Raw genomic sequence first — 22,063 nt, forward strand, 5'->3', positions numbered from 1 at the left:
TTTGTGGTTCCCTTCCAGCTCAGGAGATTTCATGGTTCTATTCTATAATTCTAACCTCAAAACAACAAAAATCCCTAATGGTTTATTGCTTTCCCATGAGAAAGCTTTACACCAGGGGATAATTTGGAGCTGTAAGAGCTCACGGGGTTCCTCTCTGCCTTCCTGTGCCCACGTTCTGCTCCCCACTGAGCAGGGCTGTGCATCATCCCCTGTTTGAGCTGTGTGGGTCTGTGGTTACTCTGGGCTCAGTCAGTTGTTTGGCCAAGACTGAGGAGTCCTGTTTGTGCTTTGCTCATTGTAATGGTAACGAGCCTCTTCAAAGACTTTGTAGGAAAGTTAAACACTTCTGGAATATTTCGCTTACGACTGAAGAGGAGCTGGGGCTGGAGGTGGTTGGCAGCCTGCTTTATTCAGGAACAGACACCACTTCTTTCTCTCTTTGCTTCCTGAACATTTCTAATGTTTGTTATATTTTTTTTCTCCCTCTGTTGAAGGCTGTATTAAACAGTGAGCTCCACTGAAGCCTTCATAAACAACCTTTAAGGATGTCTTTCTCCCTCCTGGTTTTGAGCGCTGAATTTCAGGGATGAAATAGGCTGCAGGAAGCCCTGTTGTGTTCATAGGTGACAGGAGAGAAAGAGATGCCGCAGCCCCCACTCCATCCCTGCTCCATCTAAACCTGGATGGGGTCTGAAAAGCTCTTTAGTTCAGAAATTGGAATGAGGGCTATGGTGCCAGACGGGTCTCTGTGGGGAGCTGTGATCCCATGGCTGCAGCAGCCAGAGCAAGATTCCTGCTGAGTGCTCTGGGGGAAGCTTCCAGCATGTGGCCTTCACCCCGCAGCGCCAGATCGCTCCACAGGCAGGCAGGGCTCCTCTGAAGGGCATTTTATCTGTACAAAGCTGATCAAGGGGCTGTTTCAGCCCCCTGGTTCAGACACAGGGAAGAAAGAGCTGGTGTGGGACTGCCTACAGGAGCCCCTGCTGCAGCCTCCCACTGCAAAGGCTGTTCTTCCCCCATATATTACTCTCTTCATCCCTTAAAAACAAAACTAACAGGGAGGCAGGATGAATGCTGCTTTTTCATCCCCTCTGCCTCTGTTGAGCCCTCTGATCTGAGGAACAGCGCATGGGGACGTGGCAGCAGTGCCCTCTGTGCTGCCTGGGCACCCCGAGCGAGCACAGGGGGGTAATTGCCCGTGTAAGAGGCTGATTTGCACACGCAATTACCCAATGTGCAGCCACTGCCGCAGCCACAGCCCCTCTGGGCAGCAGGGAAAGCTGCACCAAACCTGCTCCCAGGAGTCTGGCCCTTTCCTGGGCTTTCCAGGGTGGATGTGAGTGTCCTGGAAACTAGGAGCCTTCTCTGTGGCCACACCATGTCCTGACTAATCCCAAATTAGGTGCTTTCTGCTCTGAGCAGAAGTGCCAGAACAACATCAAGCCAACACTCGTCATCACGAACCTCCAGGAATTCGGTATCTGGGGCTGAGCTGTGCAATTTAATGTTTTAAGTTACTTTTGGGTGGATAAAGGGTAGCCAAGACCTGGGCACTGATGAAATCCATGGCTGTGGATGCTCTGTGCTCCGTGCTGCCTTCCCACAGCCTTTGGAGCAGAGCATCCCGAACGAGCTGCATCCCTGACTCACAGAAACCTGCTGGGTAAAAGAAAGCCCTCAGCAGTCTCCCTTGCAGCTGAGCTGACTCAAATCCACCTGTGAAAAGCCTGGGTTTTTTTTAAAGTTTTAGGACTTTTAAAAAGGTAATTCTTTAGTTTCTTTCAGTTCTTCAGCTGAACTTGCTGCTGCTTCAAAAGCCTCATTAGTCAAGTGTCCTGGCTGGGACACATGGTGCAGCTGGATCCAGCAGGCTGCAGGGTTCATGCTCTCTGTGTGCTATTCTTTTTCTTCTGTTCAGCTTGATTGAAATGAGTATTTTTAAAATTAAGCAACACCCACGAATGCGGTGAGACTCGCAAGGCTCCAAACGCAGCCCCTGAGTGAAAGCAGAGCACAAGCAAGCTGGCGAGAGCCAGGGGGAAATTTCATTCCAGCTTTCTGAAGATACAGCGCCGCCTAAATAATTTCTCCTTGTCTTTTCCAGCACTGATGGCTTAACATCACCCACTGATGGCTGTGCTTTGTAGATAAAGGGTGTCTATATGCCCAGTTTTGGAAGCTTTTTAACGCTGAATAAATCTCAGCCTATCTCTCCCTGGCAGTGCAGGCCTCTGAGTGTGCAGGGGGTGGGCAGCTCTCGGGAGTGGCCCTGCCTGCAGCCACTGCTGCTTTGCCACCGGCTCCTCGTGTGACCTTGGTCACATCCCCTGGCTGTGCAGCATCCCCAGCACCCAGCTGTGAAAGGGGAGAGTTCAAGCTTTCCTTGGAAAGCGCCCTCAGCAGAAACTCTCTGTGTGGCTCTGCTGGGTTTTCACAACATCTTCTACTTCCTGAGCAGGGGTGATCCCGGGGATTGGAGCAGAGTCAGGGCTGAGAGCAGGGTGTCTGAGAAGCAGTGCTGGCTAGGTGTGAGAAGGGCTTTGCTGGAATTTCTGTGCTCTGTTAGAGGCTCTCTGGGTAAGCAGAGCCCCTTGAACCCTTCCTGTGATGCCCTGAGCATCACTTTTGAAAGCCCTTTACCTCAGGGTTGCTGCCTGGCATTGCACTCAGGAAATCCTTCCCAGTGCTTTGGGTTTTACATGAGAGAAACCCCAGCATGCTCCAACTCACTGTCTCCAGGCAGAATAGGAATGAATTTCACCTGCCTGGTCCATCCTGAGCCATCCCTTTTGCCTGTCAGCTGAGCCTTGGGAGTTTTCCTGCTTGGAGAAGCGTTTGCCAAAGGTTTGCATCAGCTCCCTCTCTGCATCCCACCACCAGCCCGTTGTACGTCTGGCTTTGCAGATGCTCCACTTTTATTCTTAGAAAGTCCTAAATATTTCCGCTTTCCTTCTGAATAACTCCAGCGATCGGGGGTTGCTGATCACTCTGACGAGCTGTGAATCCATCCTATTTAATGCTGAGTTTCTCTCTGAGCCTTTAACTTGGCTGGGCACCAGGTTGGTGGCGGCAGCGCTGACAGGCATCGCGCCTTCCCCTCTGAGCAGAGATGACATTTGAATTGAAGCTTCATCAAGAGCCTTTTACACTGCAGATTTCCAATGCATAAATGCTATATATGCTGGTAAATGTACCTGTCACCTCACCAGCTGGTGACATCCTGACATTTGCTCTCCCTGGGTATCTTCCCTTGCCAGGGATGCAGATTGATTCTTCCCGTGCTTCCCCTTGCCTTGGGAAGTGACCTTAGAGCTGGGGACTGGTGGTGTTCTCACTGGACTTGCTCTTTAGTGACTGAACTCTACTGACATTTTTTTCTCCAATACTGGGTTCTCTCAAGGCACTTGAGCTGTTGGTTACCAGCAAGGTGTGGACCCTGTAGTCTGGGGCTGGGGCTGAGCTTGGCAGTGCTGTAACACCAGTTCTGGTAGCCATGCCCAGCAACAGGGGCAGGAGACCACCTTCTTTCTCTTGGCCTTGGTGTTCAAGTGTTTGCTCAAGCTTCTGGGTTGTTGTTTGGCTTGTTCCTTTAAATTTGGCATTATAATTGTTCTTTAATGAATTAAATCAAAATGCATTTTACAGCACGTCCTTTGCAGCTTACAAGCACTCACATCTCTGGAAGTGCGTCTGGAGCTGTCATTAATCAGAAAATGATTTGTCTTGGTGCAAGTAACCGTGTGCTGCTCTGAATTTTGCTGGCAGCCTCTGTTTTAATAATGGATGAAAGAAAAGCTGTGTGTTTGGTATGGGCTTTTAACCTGAATATTGCTAACCATACAGAAATCTTTTTGAACAGCGAGTGAAACTTGACAGCCATGACAGCCAGGAAAACCACTGCCCCTCTCCTCACCTTAGCCAAAGCTTGCCCAGTGCAGGGAGTCCTGTGCACTGAGGAAGGGGCTGGTTTTCTACCCCCAGGGCAGGTGGGATTTTGTGAACACACTGCCTTCCTTTTTGGTCAGAGGCTGAGAACAAATTTGTAGTATCCATATGTGCCTGTCCAGCCTCCATCTCCTGGGAATGTCCCATTGCTGTGGGGGTCAGCTAAACAGAGAGGAATATGTTGAGGTTATTTTCATCTTAGTTATAGTTTGATCATCATGATCATTCTCGTTAGAGCCTATCAGGTAAAGCCTCACTGCATTAAACATGGAGTTGTTTATTTGGGGGCTGGAAGGGGAGTCTTCTCCCCCCAGGGTGCCCCTCACCTGCTGGAGGACAGGAGGGAGAAGAGTGGGTTTGGCTGATAGCAGCAAGAGCAGAAGCCTCCAGTGTGCTGCAGCCATGGCAAACCCAACGCAGCACTGATGGATCCTGTGGGATTTCCAGCAGGGAGGGAAGGGACAGCACTGATGCCTTTGTGCAAAGAGCGACCAAAACTTCCTCCAGAAACTTGATGCCTAATCAGGTGAGATTAATTCAGACCAGGGCAAGTGTGGAGGAAGGTTGTAACTGTGAAGCAGAGAGCCTGTGTGTGAGATGGGGCTGGAAGAACTTGATTTGTTTGACTTTGCAAAATCAAGGCTGAGAGGAGATGTGATTTGTCCTCTGTAAATACATGGGTAGGTAAACATCAGAGACAAATAACAGCTCGAGAAGCTACTTAAACGACAGTGCTGCCATAAGAACAGATGTAAATGAGCTTGTCCTGAATACATGCAGGCTGGAAGTTAGGCTTCTAGCCATCAGAGTTGGAGGGAGGGAACCACCCACCTTGTTTGGAGATGGAACTTGATAATTTTCGGAAGAAATTAATATCCTGTGGCTGCCTGTGGCAGTGGGAGCCCGACTGCGTGGGGAGCCTCAGGGTTGTGTCCCTTGACTTTGCCTGGCTCTGCCTCTTCAAGAATATTCTGGGCAGAACTCTTGGATCTTCCCACAGCCAGAGAGCAAAGTCCTGGAGGTGTTGTGACTGAGGACTCTGTTGTGCTTGAGCAAAGGTGCCATGAGAAGAGTCAGAAGTGCTGGGGCACCCCAGGGACTTGCAGCCATCCAGGTGCATCCTACGACTAAGTCCTGGGGATGTTGCTGCTCCATGTCCTGAGCAGGCTCCACCAGACAGTGGGAGCATGGGAGGTTCCTTGGTCCATGTTTGCCCCATTTTTAATCTGCAAGTGTCACCAGTTTTGTTCCCACCTGCCAAGGGTCTCTGCTGGGCAGAGGTAGCAGAGCTCAGTGTCCTGTGCTGCTCATCTTCTGTGGCCCACAGAGGGGTCTGCACCAGGAGGTGTTCTTCCTTTCAGGACTGTGGTGGTGCTCAGCACAACAAACTGGGATTTATTACAGTATCTGTAAAATTGTTAAAAACAGGGCTGTGCCTGGAAATTTCCCCTCTGGAGCGTGCAGGGATTTTCAGAAGCTTCTGCCTGGCCCCGTGCAAAAAGAGGCCCAAAGCAGATGAGAGAGAGAGAGAGATCTGTGGCTGTGTGAGCTGGTGTATCACATTCCCCCTCATTGACTTTATCCTGATACGCAAACAACCTTTAATTAATTCCTCTGGCAAACTTTCCTGATGGGAGAGACGCAGTAACAAGTCCCTCTGTGAGCGGTTGGCATTTAATGTTTGCTTTATAATGTTTGATAATCTAACATTTCTCCACCGGATCCGTGACACTCCTCAGTGGTTTTGTGTCTTTCTCAGGATGCTGGAGTATTCCCTGGACCTGCAGAACGTCAGCTTCTCAGCCGTCCGCACCGTCCGAGTCCTGCGGCCACTCAGGGCCATTAACAGGGTCCCCAGTAAGTCAGATCCTAATTCCTCCCTGTTGGGGCCAGCTCTCTGGATCCACACCCCAAAGATGGAAGGGCAAACTCAGATGCTTTGATCTTACATCACAGCTCAAACGTTTGCCCGAGCCTGGCAGTGCTGGGTGCTACCACCACTATCTGGGCTCTTTTTGACACCTGTGGCATCAGAGAGGAGTCAATAAGGTATCCAGGACTGTCTTCAGACACCTTCCTTTCTCATCTGAAGAGGGCCTGAGGAGGCTACTAAAGGGCTGCAGGTGATAGGGATTGACTGAGCCAACAGCCTTTGCCAGGCAGTACAGGCAGAGGGGTCTGAGCCATGCTGCTCCCACCCTCCCTGACATGCTCCATCCTCCCCTGGAGAAATTGGGGTGAGGAAGTCTTGTTGTGCATGGAGATAGTCCCCTGGGAAGTGCTGAGGACCCCAGAGCTGGTCCATACAGCCCAAATACATACCATACAGCCCCAACATCTCCAAAGCAGACCTGGGTGGGATGGGCAGTGGCTCTCCAGTCCTGGTTTCTCTCGTCATGGACAAGGGTCTCAGCCCTGCCTGAAGCAGCAGTGGGTGGCATTGCCTGCTGCTGCATGGCAGCCCAGTCCCAGATGGCACTGGCCATCACAAACCCTCCCACTGCCCCGTGCTGGGCAAACCCCAGTGCTCCATGAGAGACACCGAGCCCCGTCCCTCTCGGAGCTGTAGGGATCAGGTATGTTAAGTACAACTGCACCAGAAGCATCCTTCTCCTGGTCCTACAATCCTGCTCATCAAATCCAGTACTGTTTTAGCCAAATTAAATCTGAGTCTGCACGCCCCTATCTGAACTGGCCCAATGCCTTGATGAGAACTAATCAGCTTCAGTTCTCTCTGCTGATGCTGGAAGTGCCTGGGATCTATTTATTTTCCTGCTCCTGACTCTTGAACTTAATCTGGCTTTGCTGCTGATGTTTCAATCATTACAGAAGCTTCAGAATCCTGTTTGCAATGGTTTTTTTTTTATCCCCGCTGCTGAACTGGTGGATAGCTGAATTTATCCACCACTGTCTAACTGGGGATGTAATTCACTTAATGTGTTTTGAAATGCTGGGTAATTTATCTTGTCCTCTCTGCAACGTAGTTACAGTGGGATAGAAATGCAAGGTGGGAAAAATAAAAAATGAGCTTTGTATGATGATCAATGCAGTAACCACAGAAAGTAATTTTAGTTAATTAGGAGTTGATGCAAGGTGGTTGTTCCCCAGTAATGGAGTAGAAGAAAAACCCTGAGAGAGGAGGTGACAGCATCAGGATAAGAGAAAAAAGTCTTCCTGAATATCAAAGTAAAGGGTGCAACAGTAACGCTTTCTTGAGATAAAAGTCAATATAAGCAAGTAAGAGAATGTAGAACATGGGGAAAGAAGGAGAGTGAGAGATGAGCAGAATATTACACGGATGTCAGATTAAATAATTTTTTTGTGTGTAAATGTCAAGTTGAAGTCACCATCAATTTGTCTTTGTTACAGAACTGGCTGTTCCTGAACTTGTGAGAATTAACTGCCAGAGAGAGTCCTGTATATTAAAGAAGTGAGGGCATTTAGGGTAGATGAGGGGAAATAGGGAAGGAAGGGAATTTTGAAATATACTGAGTGGAGAAAAAATATGATTGAGCAAAGGAGAATGTCAGAATTTAATCTGAGGGAAGAAAGGAAACATAATTGCTAGAAAACTTTGGAGAAGAGGACTTGAGCAGGAAAGGTAGGTCTGGTGTCCAGTAGCAAGGCACAAATGAAGGCAAGTGTTCCAGGGGCTTTGGGGGGAAGCCAAAGGGGATGGGAAGCTGTGAGTGTTCACAAGCCACATGTGGGTGATGAGGATGGAAGGAAAAGAATAGAAGGAAATATAGTAGGAAAAGTATCAGTGGAAAGGAAAAGGTCAGGAGGACAGAGCTGGAACAAGAAGATTCAACGTGAGGTTTTCCTCTTTGCCTCAGGTATGCGCATCCTGGTGACGCTGCTTTTGGACACGCTGCCCATGCTGGGGAACGTCCTCCTCCTCTGCTTCTTTGTCTTCTTCATCTTTGGCATTGTGGGAGTCCAGCTGTGGGCAGGTTTGCTCAGGAACCGCTGCTTCCTCCCTGAGAACTTCAGCATGTGAGTCTGTGTGGGCAGCACCAGTGTCTCCCCAGCTTGAGGGAAGCTGTCCCTCCAGGATCTCCTCTGTAAAAAAGCCCTTCTCTTCTGTAAATGCTCCCTGCTCGTAAATGCCACCATCACTCCTGCTTGGGCACACACACAGCAGGAGCAGAGCGAGCTGTGACAATTTGCCATTTGCATTTGCAGGCTGTCCTTAACCCTCAGCTGGCACTTGGGAACCTCTCTGATTGATAAAAGCCTCCAAGAAACCCTCTGAGAATGGGAATTCAGGCTTTCTAAATTCAGCATATCATTAATGTGTGACCTTTTCTGTGTGGAGACGCTCAGGTCTGAATCCCCTTCAGTGGCTGGTGGTGTTTATTGCCATGACTTTTGTAGTCCCACCTAAACCCCCGGAAACGCTGATGGAGCTTCCATGCATTTTTGATGCTAGATACTTTTCAGCCTCAGAGCAAGAGACAGTCTCTATCCCAAAGTGTTAATTTTCATGGATCCCTGAATTTTAAGGCCAAAAAGACTGTTGTGATCAGTTTTCTGGCCTGATGTAGCACTGTTTGGACAGTGGTTGAAGTACCTGATAGCTGATCGCCTCTTCCAGAGTTTCCATGCCTGTTCTACCTACCTGCTTTTTTCACTTCCATCCCTTCAAATGCTTGGAGAAAGGCAGGTGACTGCAAACCCCTGATGGCTCTGCCAAGTTCTGCCACCCCTGACACCTTTCAGTGGATTGCTGACTCCCCAGGGTGGATCTGGCTGGATTCACACCTGGATGGAGGAATCCTACAAGCCCAAAGCCTCTTTCCTGCACACAGCAGGACCATGTTGCTGCTGCTGCTCTGGCCAGGCTGGCATGAGGCACCTTCCAACATCTCCCACCCACCTCCTGATCAACTCCCACCCCTCTTGTAGGTCATGCCCTCGAAGGGTGGCTGGAAGTGCCATTACCAGCACACGTCCCTGTTCAGTAAATGTCAGCAGAGCAGGGGGACAGTTTCACCACTGAGAAAATCCAATAGAGCCACAGGTTTGGGTGCTGTTTAATTGAGCCAGAATTCCAGGGGTTTAGATAGGCTTTGAAGGGTATTACAGACAATTCTGCAGGAATTAACCAGGCTGAACTAGGCTTAAAAATATCTTTGCAAGCTTTAGTGGGAGTCCTGGCAGCATTAAGGAGATAGTGTGTTCAGAGCAAGGAGCCAGTTTCTGGCTGGCCATGGGTTGTTTCATCTCCCTGAAGAGTATTTTTGCCTGGTTTGCTGTGGTAAGGCCACCCTCAGAGGGAATTTAGAGCTTATCTGTGGGCTGAACTGACACGGTGAGATGCATATGAAGGCCCTGTCTCTGGTTTTTAGGAATCTTGGGAGGTCCTTGTACATAGAGTCTCCCTAAACAATTCTCAGCATCTCCAGAAGGACAGGAGATACAGGAGCTTAAACTAACTGATTTCCATCTTACTGCAGCAAAGACATTTCAGAGAAGCCCTGTCACACTGAATCCTTCTCTTAGTCTCCTAAAGTCAAAGCCAAGAGTGCTTCCAGATGGAGTAACTTGTAATAATGCCATCAGAAGGATTGCCAAGGGGTCGAGTGCACTGCCTCAGTTTCTCAAAACCAGCTAGGGACATCAGCTCACCCTGTGGGGCTGCAGTAAATCCAGGGGGATTCCTTCTCTAAAAAATAGCTTCAAGATGCAGAAAAGCTGTGCTGTTACAGCTCCTTGCCAGATTGCCTGCAATTGGTGTGCAAACCCCAGCCCTGTCTGGACTCTTTCAGCCCCTACACGGTGGATTTGGAGCGGTACTACCAGACAGAGAACGAAGATGAAAACCCCTTCATCTGCTCCCAGCCCCGGGAGAACGGGATGCGCTACTGCCGGAGTATCCCAACGCGGAGGGAAGAGGGTCTGGAGTGCACCCTGGATTATTATTCCTATAACGACACCACCAACACGTCTTGTGTGAACTGGAACCAGTACTACACCAACTGCTCTGCTGGGGAGCACAACCCCTTCAAGGGAGCCATCAACTTCGATAACATTGGCTACGCCTGGATCGCGATCTTTCAGGTGAGCCCCGTGTGCCAACTGTCACGAGGTGGGCAAACAGCAGGTCCTGCCCCCAACATGTTCCCAGGGGCTGTTTAATTGCACTCCTGGGGGCTGTTCTGTACTAGTGAGCACTTATATAGTAGTGCACAGGTGCTCAAAGTGTTAGGGATACAATATGATGCCTGTTTCGAGAACGTCTCCACCTCACATGCATGGACAAAACCCTGTGGGCGTGCAGTCAGATGCTGCTCATGCGGGGCAGAGCCTAGAGACTGCTCTTCTCTCTGCAAAATGCACTAGTGGCCCTTAAGTCCCACTGGAAAGGGGCTGGATGCAGCCTGGGCAGCTGGTAATGTGGCTGTTGGCATTGGGAGGAGCAGGATTTGGCTCCTCAGCATCTTGTACTGCACCAAGACCTACTATGGGGTGTCAGACATAACCCAGCTAGAAGAAACATTGCCTGTGCACTTTGTTGTAACTGAGCCTTGAGGAGTTTGTTTTCCCTTCCTGTCTCCACCAGGTCATCACGCTGGAAGGCTGGGTGGACATCATGTACTTTGTCATGGATGCACACTCCTTCTACAACTTCATCTACTTCATCCTCCTGATCATTGTGAGTGGCCTTAGGGGAGCAAGGGGGTCCTCCTGGCCTCTGGAGAGAGCAGAGTGGAGTCACCCAGAGGAACAGGGCAGAGGATGCAGTGAATATAAAAGCTGAAGTAGCAACCAGCCTGCTGGGAGAAACGCAGCTTCCCTACAGAATTGTGCTGCAGCTGCATTTTGCTGCAAACATGAGGAAGGAAAGAAAGATGTGCTCAAGCAGTGGTAGATACACTTCTGTTGTTGGTGCTGCTTCTACTACTTCTCTCCTTGTGCTCCAAGCTTCTCTGTCTTGCTTGCCACCTTGAATTTAAGTTTTAAAGTAGGCAAATGTTACCTGGTCTGTTTTTGAGTGCCAGAAAGGGAAGAGGCTGTCCAAAAATTCCCCCACATTGAAGAACCCATCTGCTGGGTCCTTGGTGCAGTGGGGATGTTTCAGGAAAACAGTCCCAAACTTAAGAGAGCGCATTAAGAAAGGAGGGAAGAGATTACTGCCCACAGCCCACCCACATTTCACAGCATCATCCGAGACCACCCACAAAGGAGCCAACAAAGAGTTTCTGTGGGGTGGGCTTCATGATGGGCTTCATCTATGCAACCAGAATTGTCTACAGTGACTGGCTGAGCTCGTTGTCTAGACTCCCTTTATCGTCAAGGGAGAAAAATAGGTGCTTTAACGGGGTGATTCATCTCCTCTGAAGGTAGACATCCAAAATAAATTAGATGCATTGCAGACTTGATGCGCCTATTTCTCTCTTGACTCTGAAGGATCATTAGGTGCCTCACTCAGATGTAGCTAAGTGAGATGAGTCCTTTTCTTGCTACATAAGTGATCTAAGTCCAGAAAAATAGCTGCACATTGTCAGTTAGGTCATTGTGGGGATTTCTGCTCCTCGTCAAACCAGGACTCAAACCCTGATGAGAACGTAGATGGTTGTTTAGTCCATGATGCTGTTTTCTTCTATTAGCTTCCCCAAGAGAGAAACAAACCCTTGCTCTCAGCCTCCCCAAGATGATGAAGAGGAAGAGCAAGCAGTACTTTTCCAGATGCCATGCGAGTAACGTTAGCAGTGTGTGATAGCCTGTTAGCACGTCAGTAATTCCCTGTGATCCAGGCTGGGCTCTACAGAAGGCAGAACCTCATGAAACCCTGGCTGGAAAGAAAATCTCCAAGCTGTGGGTACAGGCTGCTGATGCCCTTGCGTAACAGTCACCCGCAAATTCCGTTAGCAGGGGAAAGGGATCTGCTCGCAAGCTGCCCACACATTGGCAGAGAAAAACACTCCTATCAGGAAGGCTCAGTGCATTCATCGTAATGCCACTAATTGTGATAATTACAACTGCTGTCTGTGGAGGGAGAAAAACACCATCCTAAAAGAGCAAGAGTTTTTGTCAAAATAATCTTCTCTCATCTTTGATCTCTGACGTCCTCCACGAAGGGCTGGCGTGGGAGTCCCTGGGGTGGGAGCTTGGGGGAGTGAGTCAGCCCGGCCAGTGGTCCCCGCTGGGTGACGCAGGGAGTGGGGTTGGCTGGGGTTTGTCCCCCACTCTTTGTGCCCTACAGATCTGTGGGGTGCCACAGCCACACTGAGGTGGCTGATGTCCCCTGTCCCCTTAGGTGGGCTCCTTCTTCATGATCAACCTGTGCCTGGTGGTGATAGCGACACAGTTCTCCGAGACGAAGCAGCGCGAGAGCCAGCTGATGAAGGAGCAGCGTGTGCGCTACCTGTCCAACGCCAGCACCCTCGCCAGCTTCTCAGAGCCAGGCAGCTGCTACGACGAGCTCCTCAAGTACCTGGTTTACATTGCCCGGAAAGGCAGCAAGCAGCTGGTGAAGGCCTACAGGGCGGCAGGCGTGAGGATGGGCTTCCTCAGCAGCCCCACGAGCAAGGCAGGAGCCGAGCGGCACGCCAGGAAGCGCCGGAGCAGGAAGAGATCCTCTGTGCACCACCTCATCCACCACCATCACCACCACCACCACCACTACCACCTGGGCAACGGGAACCTGCGGGCGCCCCGTGCCAGCCCGGAGATCAGCGATGTGGAGACCAGCTCACTGCACAACGGGACCAACCGGCTGATGCTCCCTCCCTCGGCACCCAACTCCCTGGGGGCCCCCAGTGCCTCTCCCAGCAACACCGAGTCTGTGCACAGTATCTACCATGCCGACTGCCACTTCGAGCCGGTGTGCTGCCGGTCGTCCCTGACACAGCCAAGCCTCGGCTTGCCAAGCCCAGAGGGGATCCCCAAGAACATCGTGGGCAGCAAGGTGTACCCCACAGTGCACTCCAGCACCTCCCATGAGATGCTGAAAGAGAAGAACCTGGGGGAGGCGGCGGTGGGTGCTGGGAGCAGCACCTTGACGAGCCTCAACATCCCGCCCGGGCCGTACAGCACCATGCACAAGCTGCTAGAGACACAGAGCACGGGTGAGCCGGGGCTGGTTCTGCATCTGGGGCTGCTCTCCAGACATACAGTTTTTGTCCTAATTTTTTTCTCTCTCTGAATTTTTACAGGGTTCTTTTCAGTCCATGTTACAGAGAAAGGTGATGGCTTTCCAGGTGAGATGAACAGGAATCTTCCAACCTACCTAATGCCACTTATAGCCAAATTTAGGAGAGAGGTTTCAACCTCCCAGACTTCATACCTGCAATAATCCAAGGGATATGAGGATTTTCAGTGAATCCATTTTCTTTGCAATCCCCATCTTGTAGATTAGACAAGTACAAGAGAGCTGGAGAGGGACTTTGACAAGGACATGTAGTGATAGGAAGGGGGGAATGGCTTTAAACTTTGCAGAGGGTGGGTTTAGATTAAATGTTAGGACAAAATTCTGTGATTTCCCCCCACCCCCAAACCATTTACAGGGAACACTTCCCAAATCCTGTACTCCCAAAATCAGCTAGAGATTGTAGATGGACACCTTCCAGATCTGAGTCCTATCACACCCCTGAGCACCGTGTAGCTCTGCTCCCATGGGACACAAGGCTCAGGGAGATTGAGTGTCTGCTTTGTGTGAGTGCTCAAGGGCAATCACAGATGCTGAGTATTAAAAATCTGTGATTTGCTCAGGAAGCCTGTAAGAGTCAGACACTGAATGCATCTTTATTGGATCAAGGGTTTCATATTTTCACTGCAAGATGCTCTTTCCCCCTCCACATCCTGAGATTTGGGAGTTCAGACCAGTGTAGTCCAAACACTCAGCCTCCAAGAAGTGTTTCGGCCAAGCTTTCCCAGGCAGTCACTGCCTTTTCCACCCCACTGCAGTGGCATTGACCTTTCCAGCCAGGAGCTGTGCAGGGAAGAGACCAAATCCTGCCCCCAGCCCAGAGACTAAACACACAGACCTGGGCTCTGAGTTGGTTTAGCACAGGGTTTGCATTCTCACTGCTGGCTGCTGCCACGCAGGAGTCAGGCGCACGCGTTGCCTCTCTCCTCGCAGCCAGCTGGTGGGAATTTTGGGGAATATCCTGCTGGTATTTCACCCAGGAGACACCTGGCAGCTGCCATTGAGGGCAATGTGTGGAGAGGGAAGCTGGTGGTTTTGGAGCATCAGCAGAGGGAGCAGGAAAGAAGGCTGCTAACAGTGCTCCCAATAATGACAGCCGGGAGCCTGCCAGGACCGGGGCAACCAATTGCTTCCTCCTTCCTGTCATGGCTGGAGATGTAATGAGGTGTGCTCAGGGTCCACAGCTGGGGTGTGGTGTCTGTCTGGGGGCAACAAAGAGAGCTTCATAAGAAGAGAGAAGAGCCAGGGTTTTAACCCAGCAGGAGCCCTTTTCTGATAAGGAAATGCCTGTCGTGTCAGGGGCAAAGGCTTGGCGCTAACAGGGACTGGGGGTTGCTTCCTGCAGCCCCCTGTCCCAGCTGACGAGCTGCCCTTTCCCTGTCCTGCTGGCATTTCAGGTCCCTGCCAAAGCTCTTGCAAGATCTCCAGCCCCTGCACCAAGCTGGATGGTGGCTCCTGCACCCCCGAGAGCTGCCCTTACTGCCTCACAGCACTGGCGGGCGAGGCCGAGCTGTCGGACAACGAGACGGCTGACTCAGACAGCGAGGGGGTCTATGAGTTCACACAGGATGCCCACTACAGTGACCAGCGGGACCCACAGCGGGGCAGAGCCCGGGCCAGGAGAGCCAGCCGGGTGCTGGCCTTCTGGCACATGGTGTGTGAGACCTTCCGGAAGATTGTCGACAGCAAATATTTCGGCCGTGGGATCATGGTGGCCATTCTCATTAACACGCTCAGCATGGGGATCGAGTACCACGAGCAGGTGAGTGCTGTCCTGGCAGCTCCTGGTGCAGAGGGGTTGCGGGTGGGTTTATGGGTCCGAATCCAGCTGCTGGCAGGATGATTTGGGGTGAGAGGCATCGGAATGCTCTGGGAAGGGTCCCAGGGTGAAACAAGGCAGGCTTTTTCCTCTGAGCCTGTTTCCAGGTTGCAGCAATCACCTTGACTGGTACCTGGCTATGTGAGCTCCTGCATCCCAGCCCTGCCTGGGATGGTCAGCACCATGCTGAGACCACTGCCCCCTGGGCAGCACCAGGTGGTGCTGGGGTCTGTGGTGAGGGGACCAAGGAGGGGAAGCAGCCCTTTGCCACCAGGCAGTGTGAGCCTGGCAGTGCTTGGGGTGCTGCCCGGCAGCTGTGGGTTCTGTGGGCTCTGGGGTCGGTGCAGCTGCAGGCAAGGAACTCTATTGAATTTGCACTCTCTGGAGAGGAGGTAACAAATGGCTTTGCCTCCTCGGTGAATGCTCCAGTAGCAGCATGATGAGTCCAAAATAGACTCATCACTGGCTATTCCTCCGCTCGATTATCTGAGTCCTTGCAGGCAAGAGGCTGCCTCTCCTCCAGCCTCTCACCACTTGTCACCTAGCAGAGCTTTCCCTATATATAGTCATTAAGAAAAGGAGTTGCCACGTTCCTCTTGAAACATCTCCATGAGGATGACAAGAACTCTGCTTTCAAAGACGCTTTGCATGCTCTGGCCTCACGTGGGTTTTGTGGCTGCTGCTGGGGCCCGCCTGGCGTGGTGCCCTTGATCCTGCCTCAAGCACGATGTGTCTTGGGGCTGCAGGTGCATGCTTCCTTTGGGGTGAAGAGTTTATTAGTGGGGACGCAGAGATGCTGCAAAACCTTGTTATAGACCCCTCCCATTCTTGAGGGCTCCCAGCATGTTGCTTCTTCTGGGATGCCAGAGCTCTGTGCTCCCAGAAAGACACAGCCACCCCTGCACCAGCACCAGCCTTGGCTGGGAGCTCGTTGCATCTCAAGTCGTGACTCCACTTTTCTCCCCTCCTGGCATGTTTCATGTTTGCTGAGTTGCTCATGGTTGCATGCAGAGGTGTTTCTCCCCCAGCTCCCGGTGGAAGCGGTGCTGGCTGCAGATTGACTCCCAGTTCCCCTGTCATCCTGTGGCATTAATGCCTCAGTGACCAAGTGCTGGGGAGACGTGGCTGTGCTCAATGTGTCCCTTCCAGCCAGCACCTTCCCCTGAGGCCCTGACACAGTCTGGCTGGCTGTTGTTTTCAGTACACATTAAACAGTGGCGCACTCCAAAGTCCTGCTGGTTTCACCTTCATTTGCTGCCCTTGGTGGGAGCTCTGCTTGAGTGATTCCACCTTTATTAAATAATCTTGGGAAGATCATCTCGGAAGAAGCTGGGAGGAGGTGGTTCACAGAAACCAATAAACACTTTTATTCTTCCCTTGGCTGGAGGGTGGAAACAGATCCTTGATCTCTTTGCTGTGACTGCCCAAGGGGCAGATTGTCAAAGCTCATTCCCCTTTACCAGGGGCATCTTTGGGAGATGCTGGTGTGGACTCCCACCTGGGGGGACCACCCCACTGGGGATGGGTGGCTGAGCAAGCTCCCATCATCAAACACCCTAGGTGCAACACAACTCCTCAATTCTTTGCCTTGGGAGAAGTAGGGCAGGGGGTTTCTGGTTTCTTCCCTGGCCAGTGGTGAGTCCCAGCAAACATCTGGATGACAAGAGGCAGATTTTTGTGTGGTTTTTGGGTAACAAGGGTGAAGGAAGCTGGTAAGCGTGGGGGGACTCCAGACACGGTGGGTGGTTTCTTTCTTTAATGGTATTTTGAAGCCACTACTGCTCCAGATTCCTTTCTCCCAGGCATTTGGAGGGAATAGCAGAGCTTGTTTTTATTAGTTCATCTGCTTGAAGTGGCGGCAGAGAACAGAGAGGTGTTTCTTTGTAACCTCAGAAGGCTTAGAGTTGGCAATTTCATAATCTGACAGTTATGAGAACAGGAATTAGAGGGGCAAAATGCTGGACTGGGCCTTCCTGCAGAGATTATAAACACTGAAACGTGATTTTTTTTTCTTTTAGAAGAGCCTTACCTAAAAGTGTGAGTGATCAACCATGTCAAATTTATCTTTACTGACTGATGTTTGCAAAGACATGAGGGCGCTTGAAGAGTACTTGACTCCATGACTTTCTATATTAAGCTCTCTGCTTATTTAGACAATATTTACCTCTTGGGCTTTCCACATGCTGCCCTGGGCACAGTGGGCTATATTAGGGTAAATATTTTAAGGGCCTATTTTAAGGTGTCATGTCAAAACCTTGTGTTGTTTAGCAGCCCTTGGCAGAGGGGCTGCTCCTCTCTGAGAGGAAGGACGGGCTGGAGGTTACTCGAGAAGGAAGAGGCTTCTGTCCACCCATCTGTCCCCAGCAATGCTGGCTGGGATTGAGAGCATTACCAGAGCATCCTGGTCTTCAAGGTCCTCATAAGATTATGAGGATCCTCATAATAACCAGGGAGAAAAGTTTGCCCCTCTGGAGGTTTGACATCCCACCTTGGGACATGCAGCCTAGAGAGGCCCGAAACAGTCTTTCAGTCCCTTGCTTAACAGACTCAGCAACCAGAGTAGGCCAGGTTGGGATATTTAAGATGACAGTGGTTCTCTGAAGGCACATAAAGATGAGTGGCAGTTGGGAGTGTGTTGGAAACACTGGCCCCAACCTCCTGCTGTTTATTTGCACTCACTCATCAGTCAGCCTGGCCAGACTGAGCACCCATGGCCAGGGCTGCTAGATGAAGCTCCTCTTCTACCCAAAGCTCTTTTCCACAGGCCACCTTTCATAGTAAATTTTCAACACACATTTTACCATCACATGGCTGGGGCTTCCAGAGCTGGATTTCCTCTTAGCTCGTTCTGGCATGAGCTGACTGACTTTCTCACTCAACACCAGGTTGTTTCCACGTGGTTCCTGCACGTGCCTGAGCTGTAGGTACACCTGACCGGGTGTACTTCTGTGTTTCCTTCCCACCCCACCCATCCAGATCCAACTCCTGCTCTTCTCTGGCTCTAGGTGCAGTGGGAGGGAGGCAGAGCAGTGTGAGGTGCTTGCAGCACTGGCCACATCGCAGCTGCTGGGCAGCGGTGTGAAATTCTCTGTCAGGGAAATGACAACCAGATTGCCACGGATTATTAACGTGGCTGCTAAATAGCTTGTTTTTCTACAGAGATGAAGCAAAATGCAGGTAGAAACTATTAGCTTTGGATAGAGGAATATAAAGGTGATTTAAAGGTAGACTCGGGGGGATTTTAAATACACTGTTGAACCAATTGACTGATTTGCCTTAGGGAAGCTGAGCCTCTGCAGCACTGCGGGTTCAAACAGCTGGGGCTTTGCGAAAGATTGTTCTGCCATAGAGCAGGAGTAAAATGTGCTGCTAAACCAGAGGGTTTCTGTGCTGCTTCCCCCCCAGCCCTGGCTGTAAGCCAGGCTCTGTTCCATAATGTGCTGCTTTTATTTTCCTTTTTTTCCTCCAAGTCCTTTCTTGGAGTGAAAAGCAAAGGCTTTAGTACGAGGCGTGATGTTGGACTCCTCAGCAGGGGAAAGAATTCGGCAAGGGCTTCCTTGAGGAAGGGCTTTGGGGTTTTGTTTTTGTTTTTAAAATCTGGTTCATATTGAGCTTCCTGGCTGTTCTGAGTTTCCTTGTCTGAACTCGCATTGTATGAACTATACCCTACATATTCATTTGTTTAAATAGCACTTGAATTTCAGCCGCCGTCTCTGTGGTGTTTTGCCATTGTTAACAAGAAAGAGACTGGAGAGTCCTTCACTGTCCTCCCCAAAGCTGCAGTGGGTTCAAATCCCTGCCTGGATCTTGTGTGGACTTGGATCTAGGTTGATCTAAAACCCTGGTGTCTCTGAAAGAAAGAAGAAAAAAATGTGTTCAGACCTGCGGGGAACCTTCGGTTAATTTTTAAGAGCAAATTGGAGAGGTGACAAGGGTGAATGACTCTCTGGGACAGCACCTGAGGAGAAAAGCTCATTATCTATCCATGGGAGGCAGTTCTTTAGGGAAGTGGGATGAGGCGATGCCTGACATCCCCCCAGCATGAGTACAGCCAGTGGAGGACCCCCAGCTACCTGCAGGGTGTTGTAAGGATCCACAAAGCCACAGTGCCCTAAGCAAAGGTGGGCAAACTCCTTCTGCAGGAGACAGGAGCAGCCTAAGACCATGGCAGTATCTCAAGCTGAATTCCTGGTGCATCCTGCTGCAGGGGAGAGAGAAGGGTACAGATGATGTAGAGTTGTCACTGGTAACATTACGATCTAATAGCTGCTGCAGCACGGAAATATCAACCATCTGTCCCAAGGAGTCAAAGGAAACCTTGCTGGCAAAATGCATTAAAGTGTCTATTTATGTAAACAGTCAAGGCTCGAGAACATGAGGGTTGTCTTAATCAGCATCACAGAACATGAAATTTTTAGGTATCCAGGATGATGGAGAGGGGAGGTGAAGGGTTAGAAAACCTGCCAGCGTGGAGCAACCATTAGGCTGCAGGTTCAAGCATTAATAATAGTCACCTAAATGGTATTTATGTACTTCTGCTTCTGCCTGAATTCAATGTGCAGGGAAGAAGGTGACTGGAAATTATTAGCTGTCATGACACCCACTGATTGATTTCTCCATGTAGGAGGAAAAGTGGATTGTTCCACGGAGAAATGGTGTAAGGGAGCTGGGCAGTGGGGATGTGGCAGGCTGGTGCAGGTCTCGGGGTGCTTTCATGTCCAAAGCTCTGGAGAGTAGTAGGTCTGGATCCCTGTATGAGCACTGCCTCAAAAGATAAGGGCGTCTTTGGGATGAGAGGTACTTTGCTCCCAGGACTTGGTGGTCAAGAGCATCCCAGTCCCCACCAGTTTCAAGCCCAGTTGAACATTCTGCTGCTGGTGGATGGCAGCTGCAGATTTGTCAGGCATGTGGAGGCTGCTCCTTTGACCATCCCTGTGTGCTAAAATGAGATCTTGCCCAGTGCCCGTTCACCTCCTGTGGAGGCTGTGGGAGATCTGGGGATCAGTTGCTGCTCACCCTTGCCTGGCTGCATAGCACAGCCGTGGACAACACCGTGTCCCTTCCAGCCTCTGTGACTCCATGCCAGGTCAGTCCAGGACACGCCTATTTTGGCTTCTTTGATGCATATGGATTTGTGTCAGGTCTCCAGGTCAGGAAGGAAGGGAATCCTTTTGTTTTGTAAAAGATTTTTGGTATCTTTTGCACATCTTCTGAGTTGTTTCCTGTGAGTGCAGGCACTCAAAGACCCGTCCCACGTCCAGGCAGCAGCTGGTGCTGCACCAGGGGCTCTCTGCATCACACACTGATGCAAACTGCTGCTGTACCCCTTAACCCTGCACCCCGGCTGTCTCACTCCAGCTGAATGGTACAGCCCAGCTTTGTGGTGACATTTCTGATTTGATGCTTCCCGTGTGAGTCTGATTCCTTAGGCTTTGTTTCAGAAGGGCACTTACACAGGTGTGTGCATCCCCGAATCAATGAGACAGCCTTTCCTTGGAAAACCTCCATCTGCCCTGGGCTCTTCCCAGGAGCTCCCAAGGCCCCACATTCATGCAGTGTCTTCTCTTCCTAGAGGTATCTCCACTTCCACTCGGGCGCACATCCCACATCTCTATTTAACTCCATTACACATCTCTCCAGCCCTGTGCCAGCTGCTCTTAGCCAAGCAATCAAAGCCTTGGCAGCTCAGTGAGGCTTTTCCCTCCCTCAGTGCCTTGGTGGCTTTGCCCAACGTAGAGCTTGGAGCTACTGTCAGCTAAATTCCTCGGCACTCCAGCTGCAAGGGGCACTCCCGTGGCAGGAAAATGAGGTGCCCTATAGGTTTGCACGTGCTGTATTCAATTAGCTCCTGCTTATGCAGAAATTACTCTTACTAATAGCTTGTTGTTGGAGACTGGAGGAGTCAACGCTAATGGAAGTCATCGGACCTGTTAATCGCTGGGATCACTGACTTCAAAACCAGCTCTCTATTTGTTATTGAGGGTAATTCTTTTTATGGACCTTATGGGGTTCTTCTGCTTCTTGGGGATTTAAAGGGTTTATGAGGTCTTGTAGGAGCTCCCATGTTTTAATTGACTCACTTGTGAAGCTCTTCCAGGGGTAAAAAATACAGTGGTGCCATGGTCCTCTTAGTCATTAAAAAATAGGCTGTGCCTACAAAGCAGACTTTACCCTGGTTCTGGAGACTGAATTACTTGAAAATTAAATGAGATTTCATGCAGCTGGAAAGGGTATTTATTTTTATCAGATAAATCAGTTCTCTGCATGCTTTAAGGATGAGCCTATATAGATTCCTTGACACCTACCAAAGTTTTCTTCAGCTCCCTGGTTGGGGAACTGTAAGTGTCAATCCTTTCCTGTTAATTTAGTTCAGAGGCTGGAAATACTCAGGCTGTCTTAGATCCTATCATTACAGCTGTTGTTTCAGTTGCCATCCATACCCTCGTGTTATCTCTGCTCAGGCAGCGTTGAGAAGAGACTCTGGCTTGGTGAAATGCGAAAATGATGTGCGCTTTCAAAACTCGCTTCATCCCTGCGTGGATGAAAAATTGCTGCTCTCTGCAGATAGCCAGGCATTTTACTCTGTTCCTTCTTTGATTATTGTGGTTGTTCCCCTTGGGTGGGAGCCAGGAAATTCAGCTAGAGCATCTGGAGCACCCTCAGCTTGCACCAGCAAATGCTTTCATCTGTAAGCACTTCTGGTTGTTGGTGTTTTCCCAGGGATCAGTCCATATTTTTCCCCGGTTCTCCTGGTGGAGGTTTGTCCCAATGCTGTCAGCACCCACGACTCTGCCCTGTTGCCACTCGTGTCCTCACAGAGCCCATTCCCACCCTGCTCAGCCCGGAGCGGGGACAGGAGCCAAGTGCTTTTTCCCTCATCTCTGCTGGATTTCAGCTCTTTGTTATAATTGGTTTTTTGCTGATGTTAGGGAACGAGCGGCTTTTCCCCCATGGATGTCTGTCAGCATTAGAGATAGTGTTACCAGCACCAGAAACCCAGGTTCAGCAGAACTGTGCAGGAGCCCTACAGTGACAGCGTTTTTCTTTCCCTCTTTTTATTCCCTCCCTCCCCCTGGTCCCTTCTCAAGTACTAATGGGGAGATAAGTTTCAAACTTGGTTTAGATTAACCATAAATAGAGGGTTT

The 22,063-nt window shown here is 50.4% G+C and overlaps 1 protein-coding gene across 1 annotated transcript in view; it reads left to right on the forward strand.

Annotated features, from left to right (window-relative positions):
- Positions 1-22,063, forward strand: part of CACNA1G (calcium voltage-gated channel subunit alpha1 G) — a 146,357-nt gene that overhangs the window by 49,481 nt on the left and 74,813 nt on the right. Inside the window, 7 exon segments of the mRNA XM_039562007.1 lie at positions 5,705-5,802; positions 7,782-7,941; positions 9,717-10,008; positions 10,511-10,603; positions 12,209-13,019; positions 13,107-13,151; positions 14,497-14,861. Of these exon segments, the coding sequence (XP_039417941.1) occupies positions 5,705-5,802; positions 7,782-7,941; positions 9,717-10,008; positions 10,511-10,603; positions 12,209-13,019; positions 13,107-13,151; positions 14,497-14,861 (1,864 nt within the window).

The sequence above is a fragment of the Corvus cornix genome, chromosome 18 (genome assembly GCF_000738735.6).
Source record: "Corvus cornix cornix isolate S_Up_H32 chromosome 18, ASM73873v5, whole genome shotgun sequence".
Lineage (NCBI taxonomy): Eukaryota > Metazoa > Chordata > Aves > Passeriformes > Corvidae > Corvus > Corvus cornix.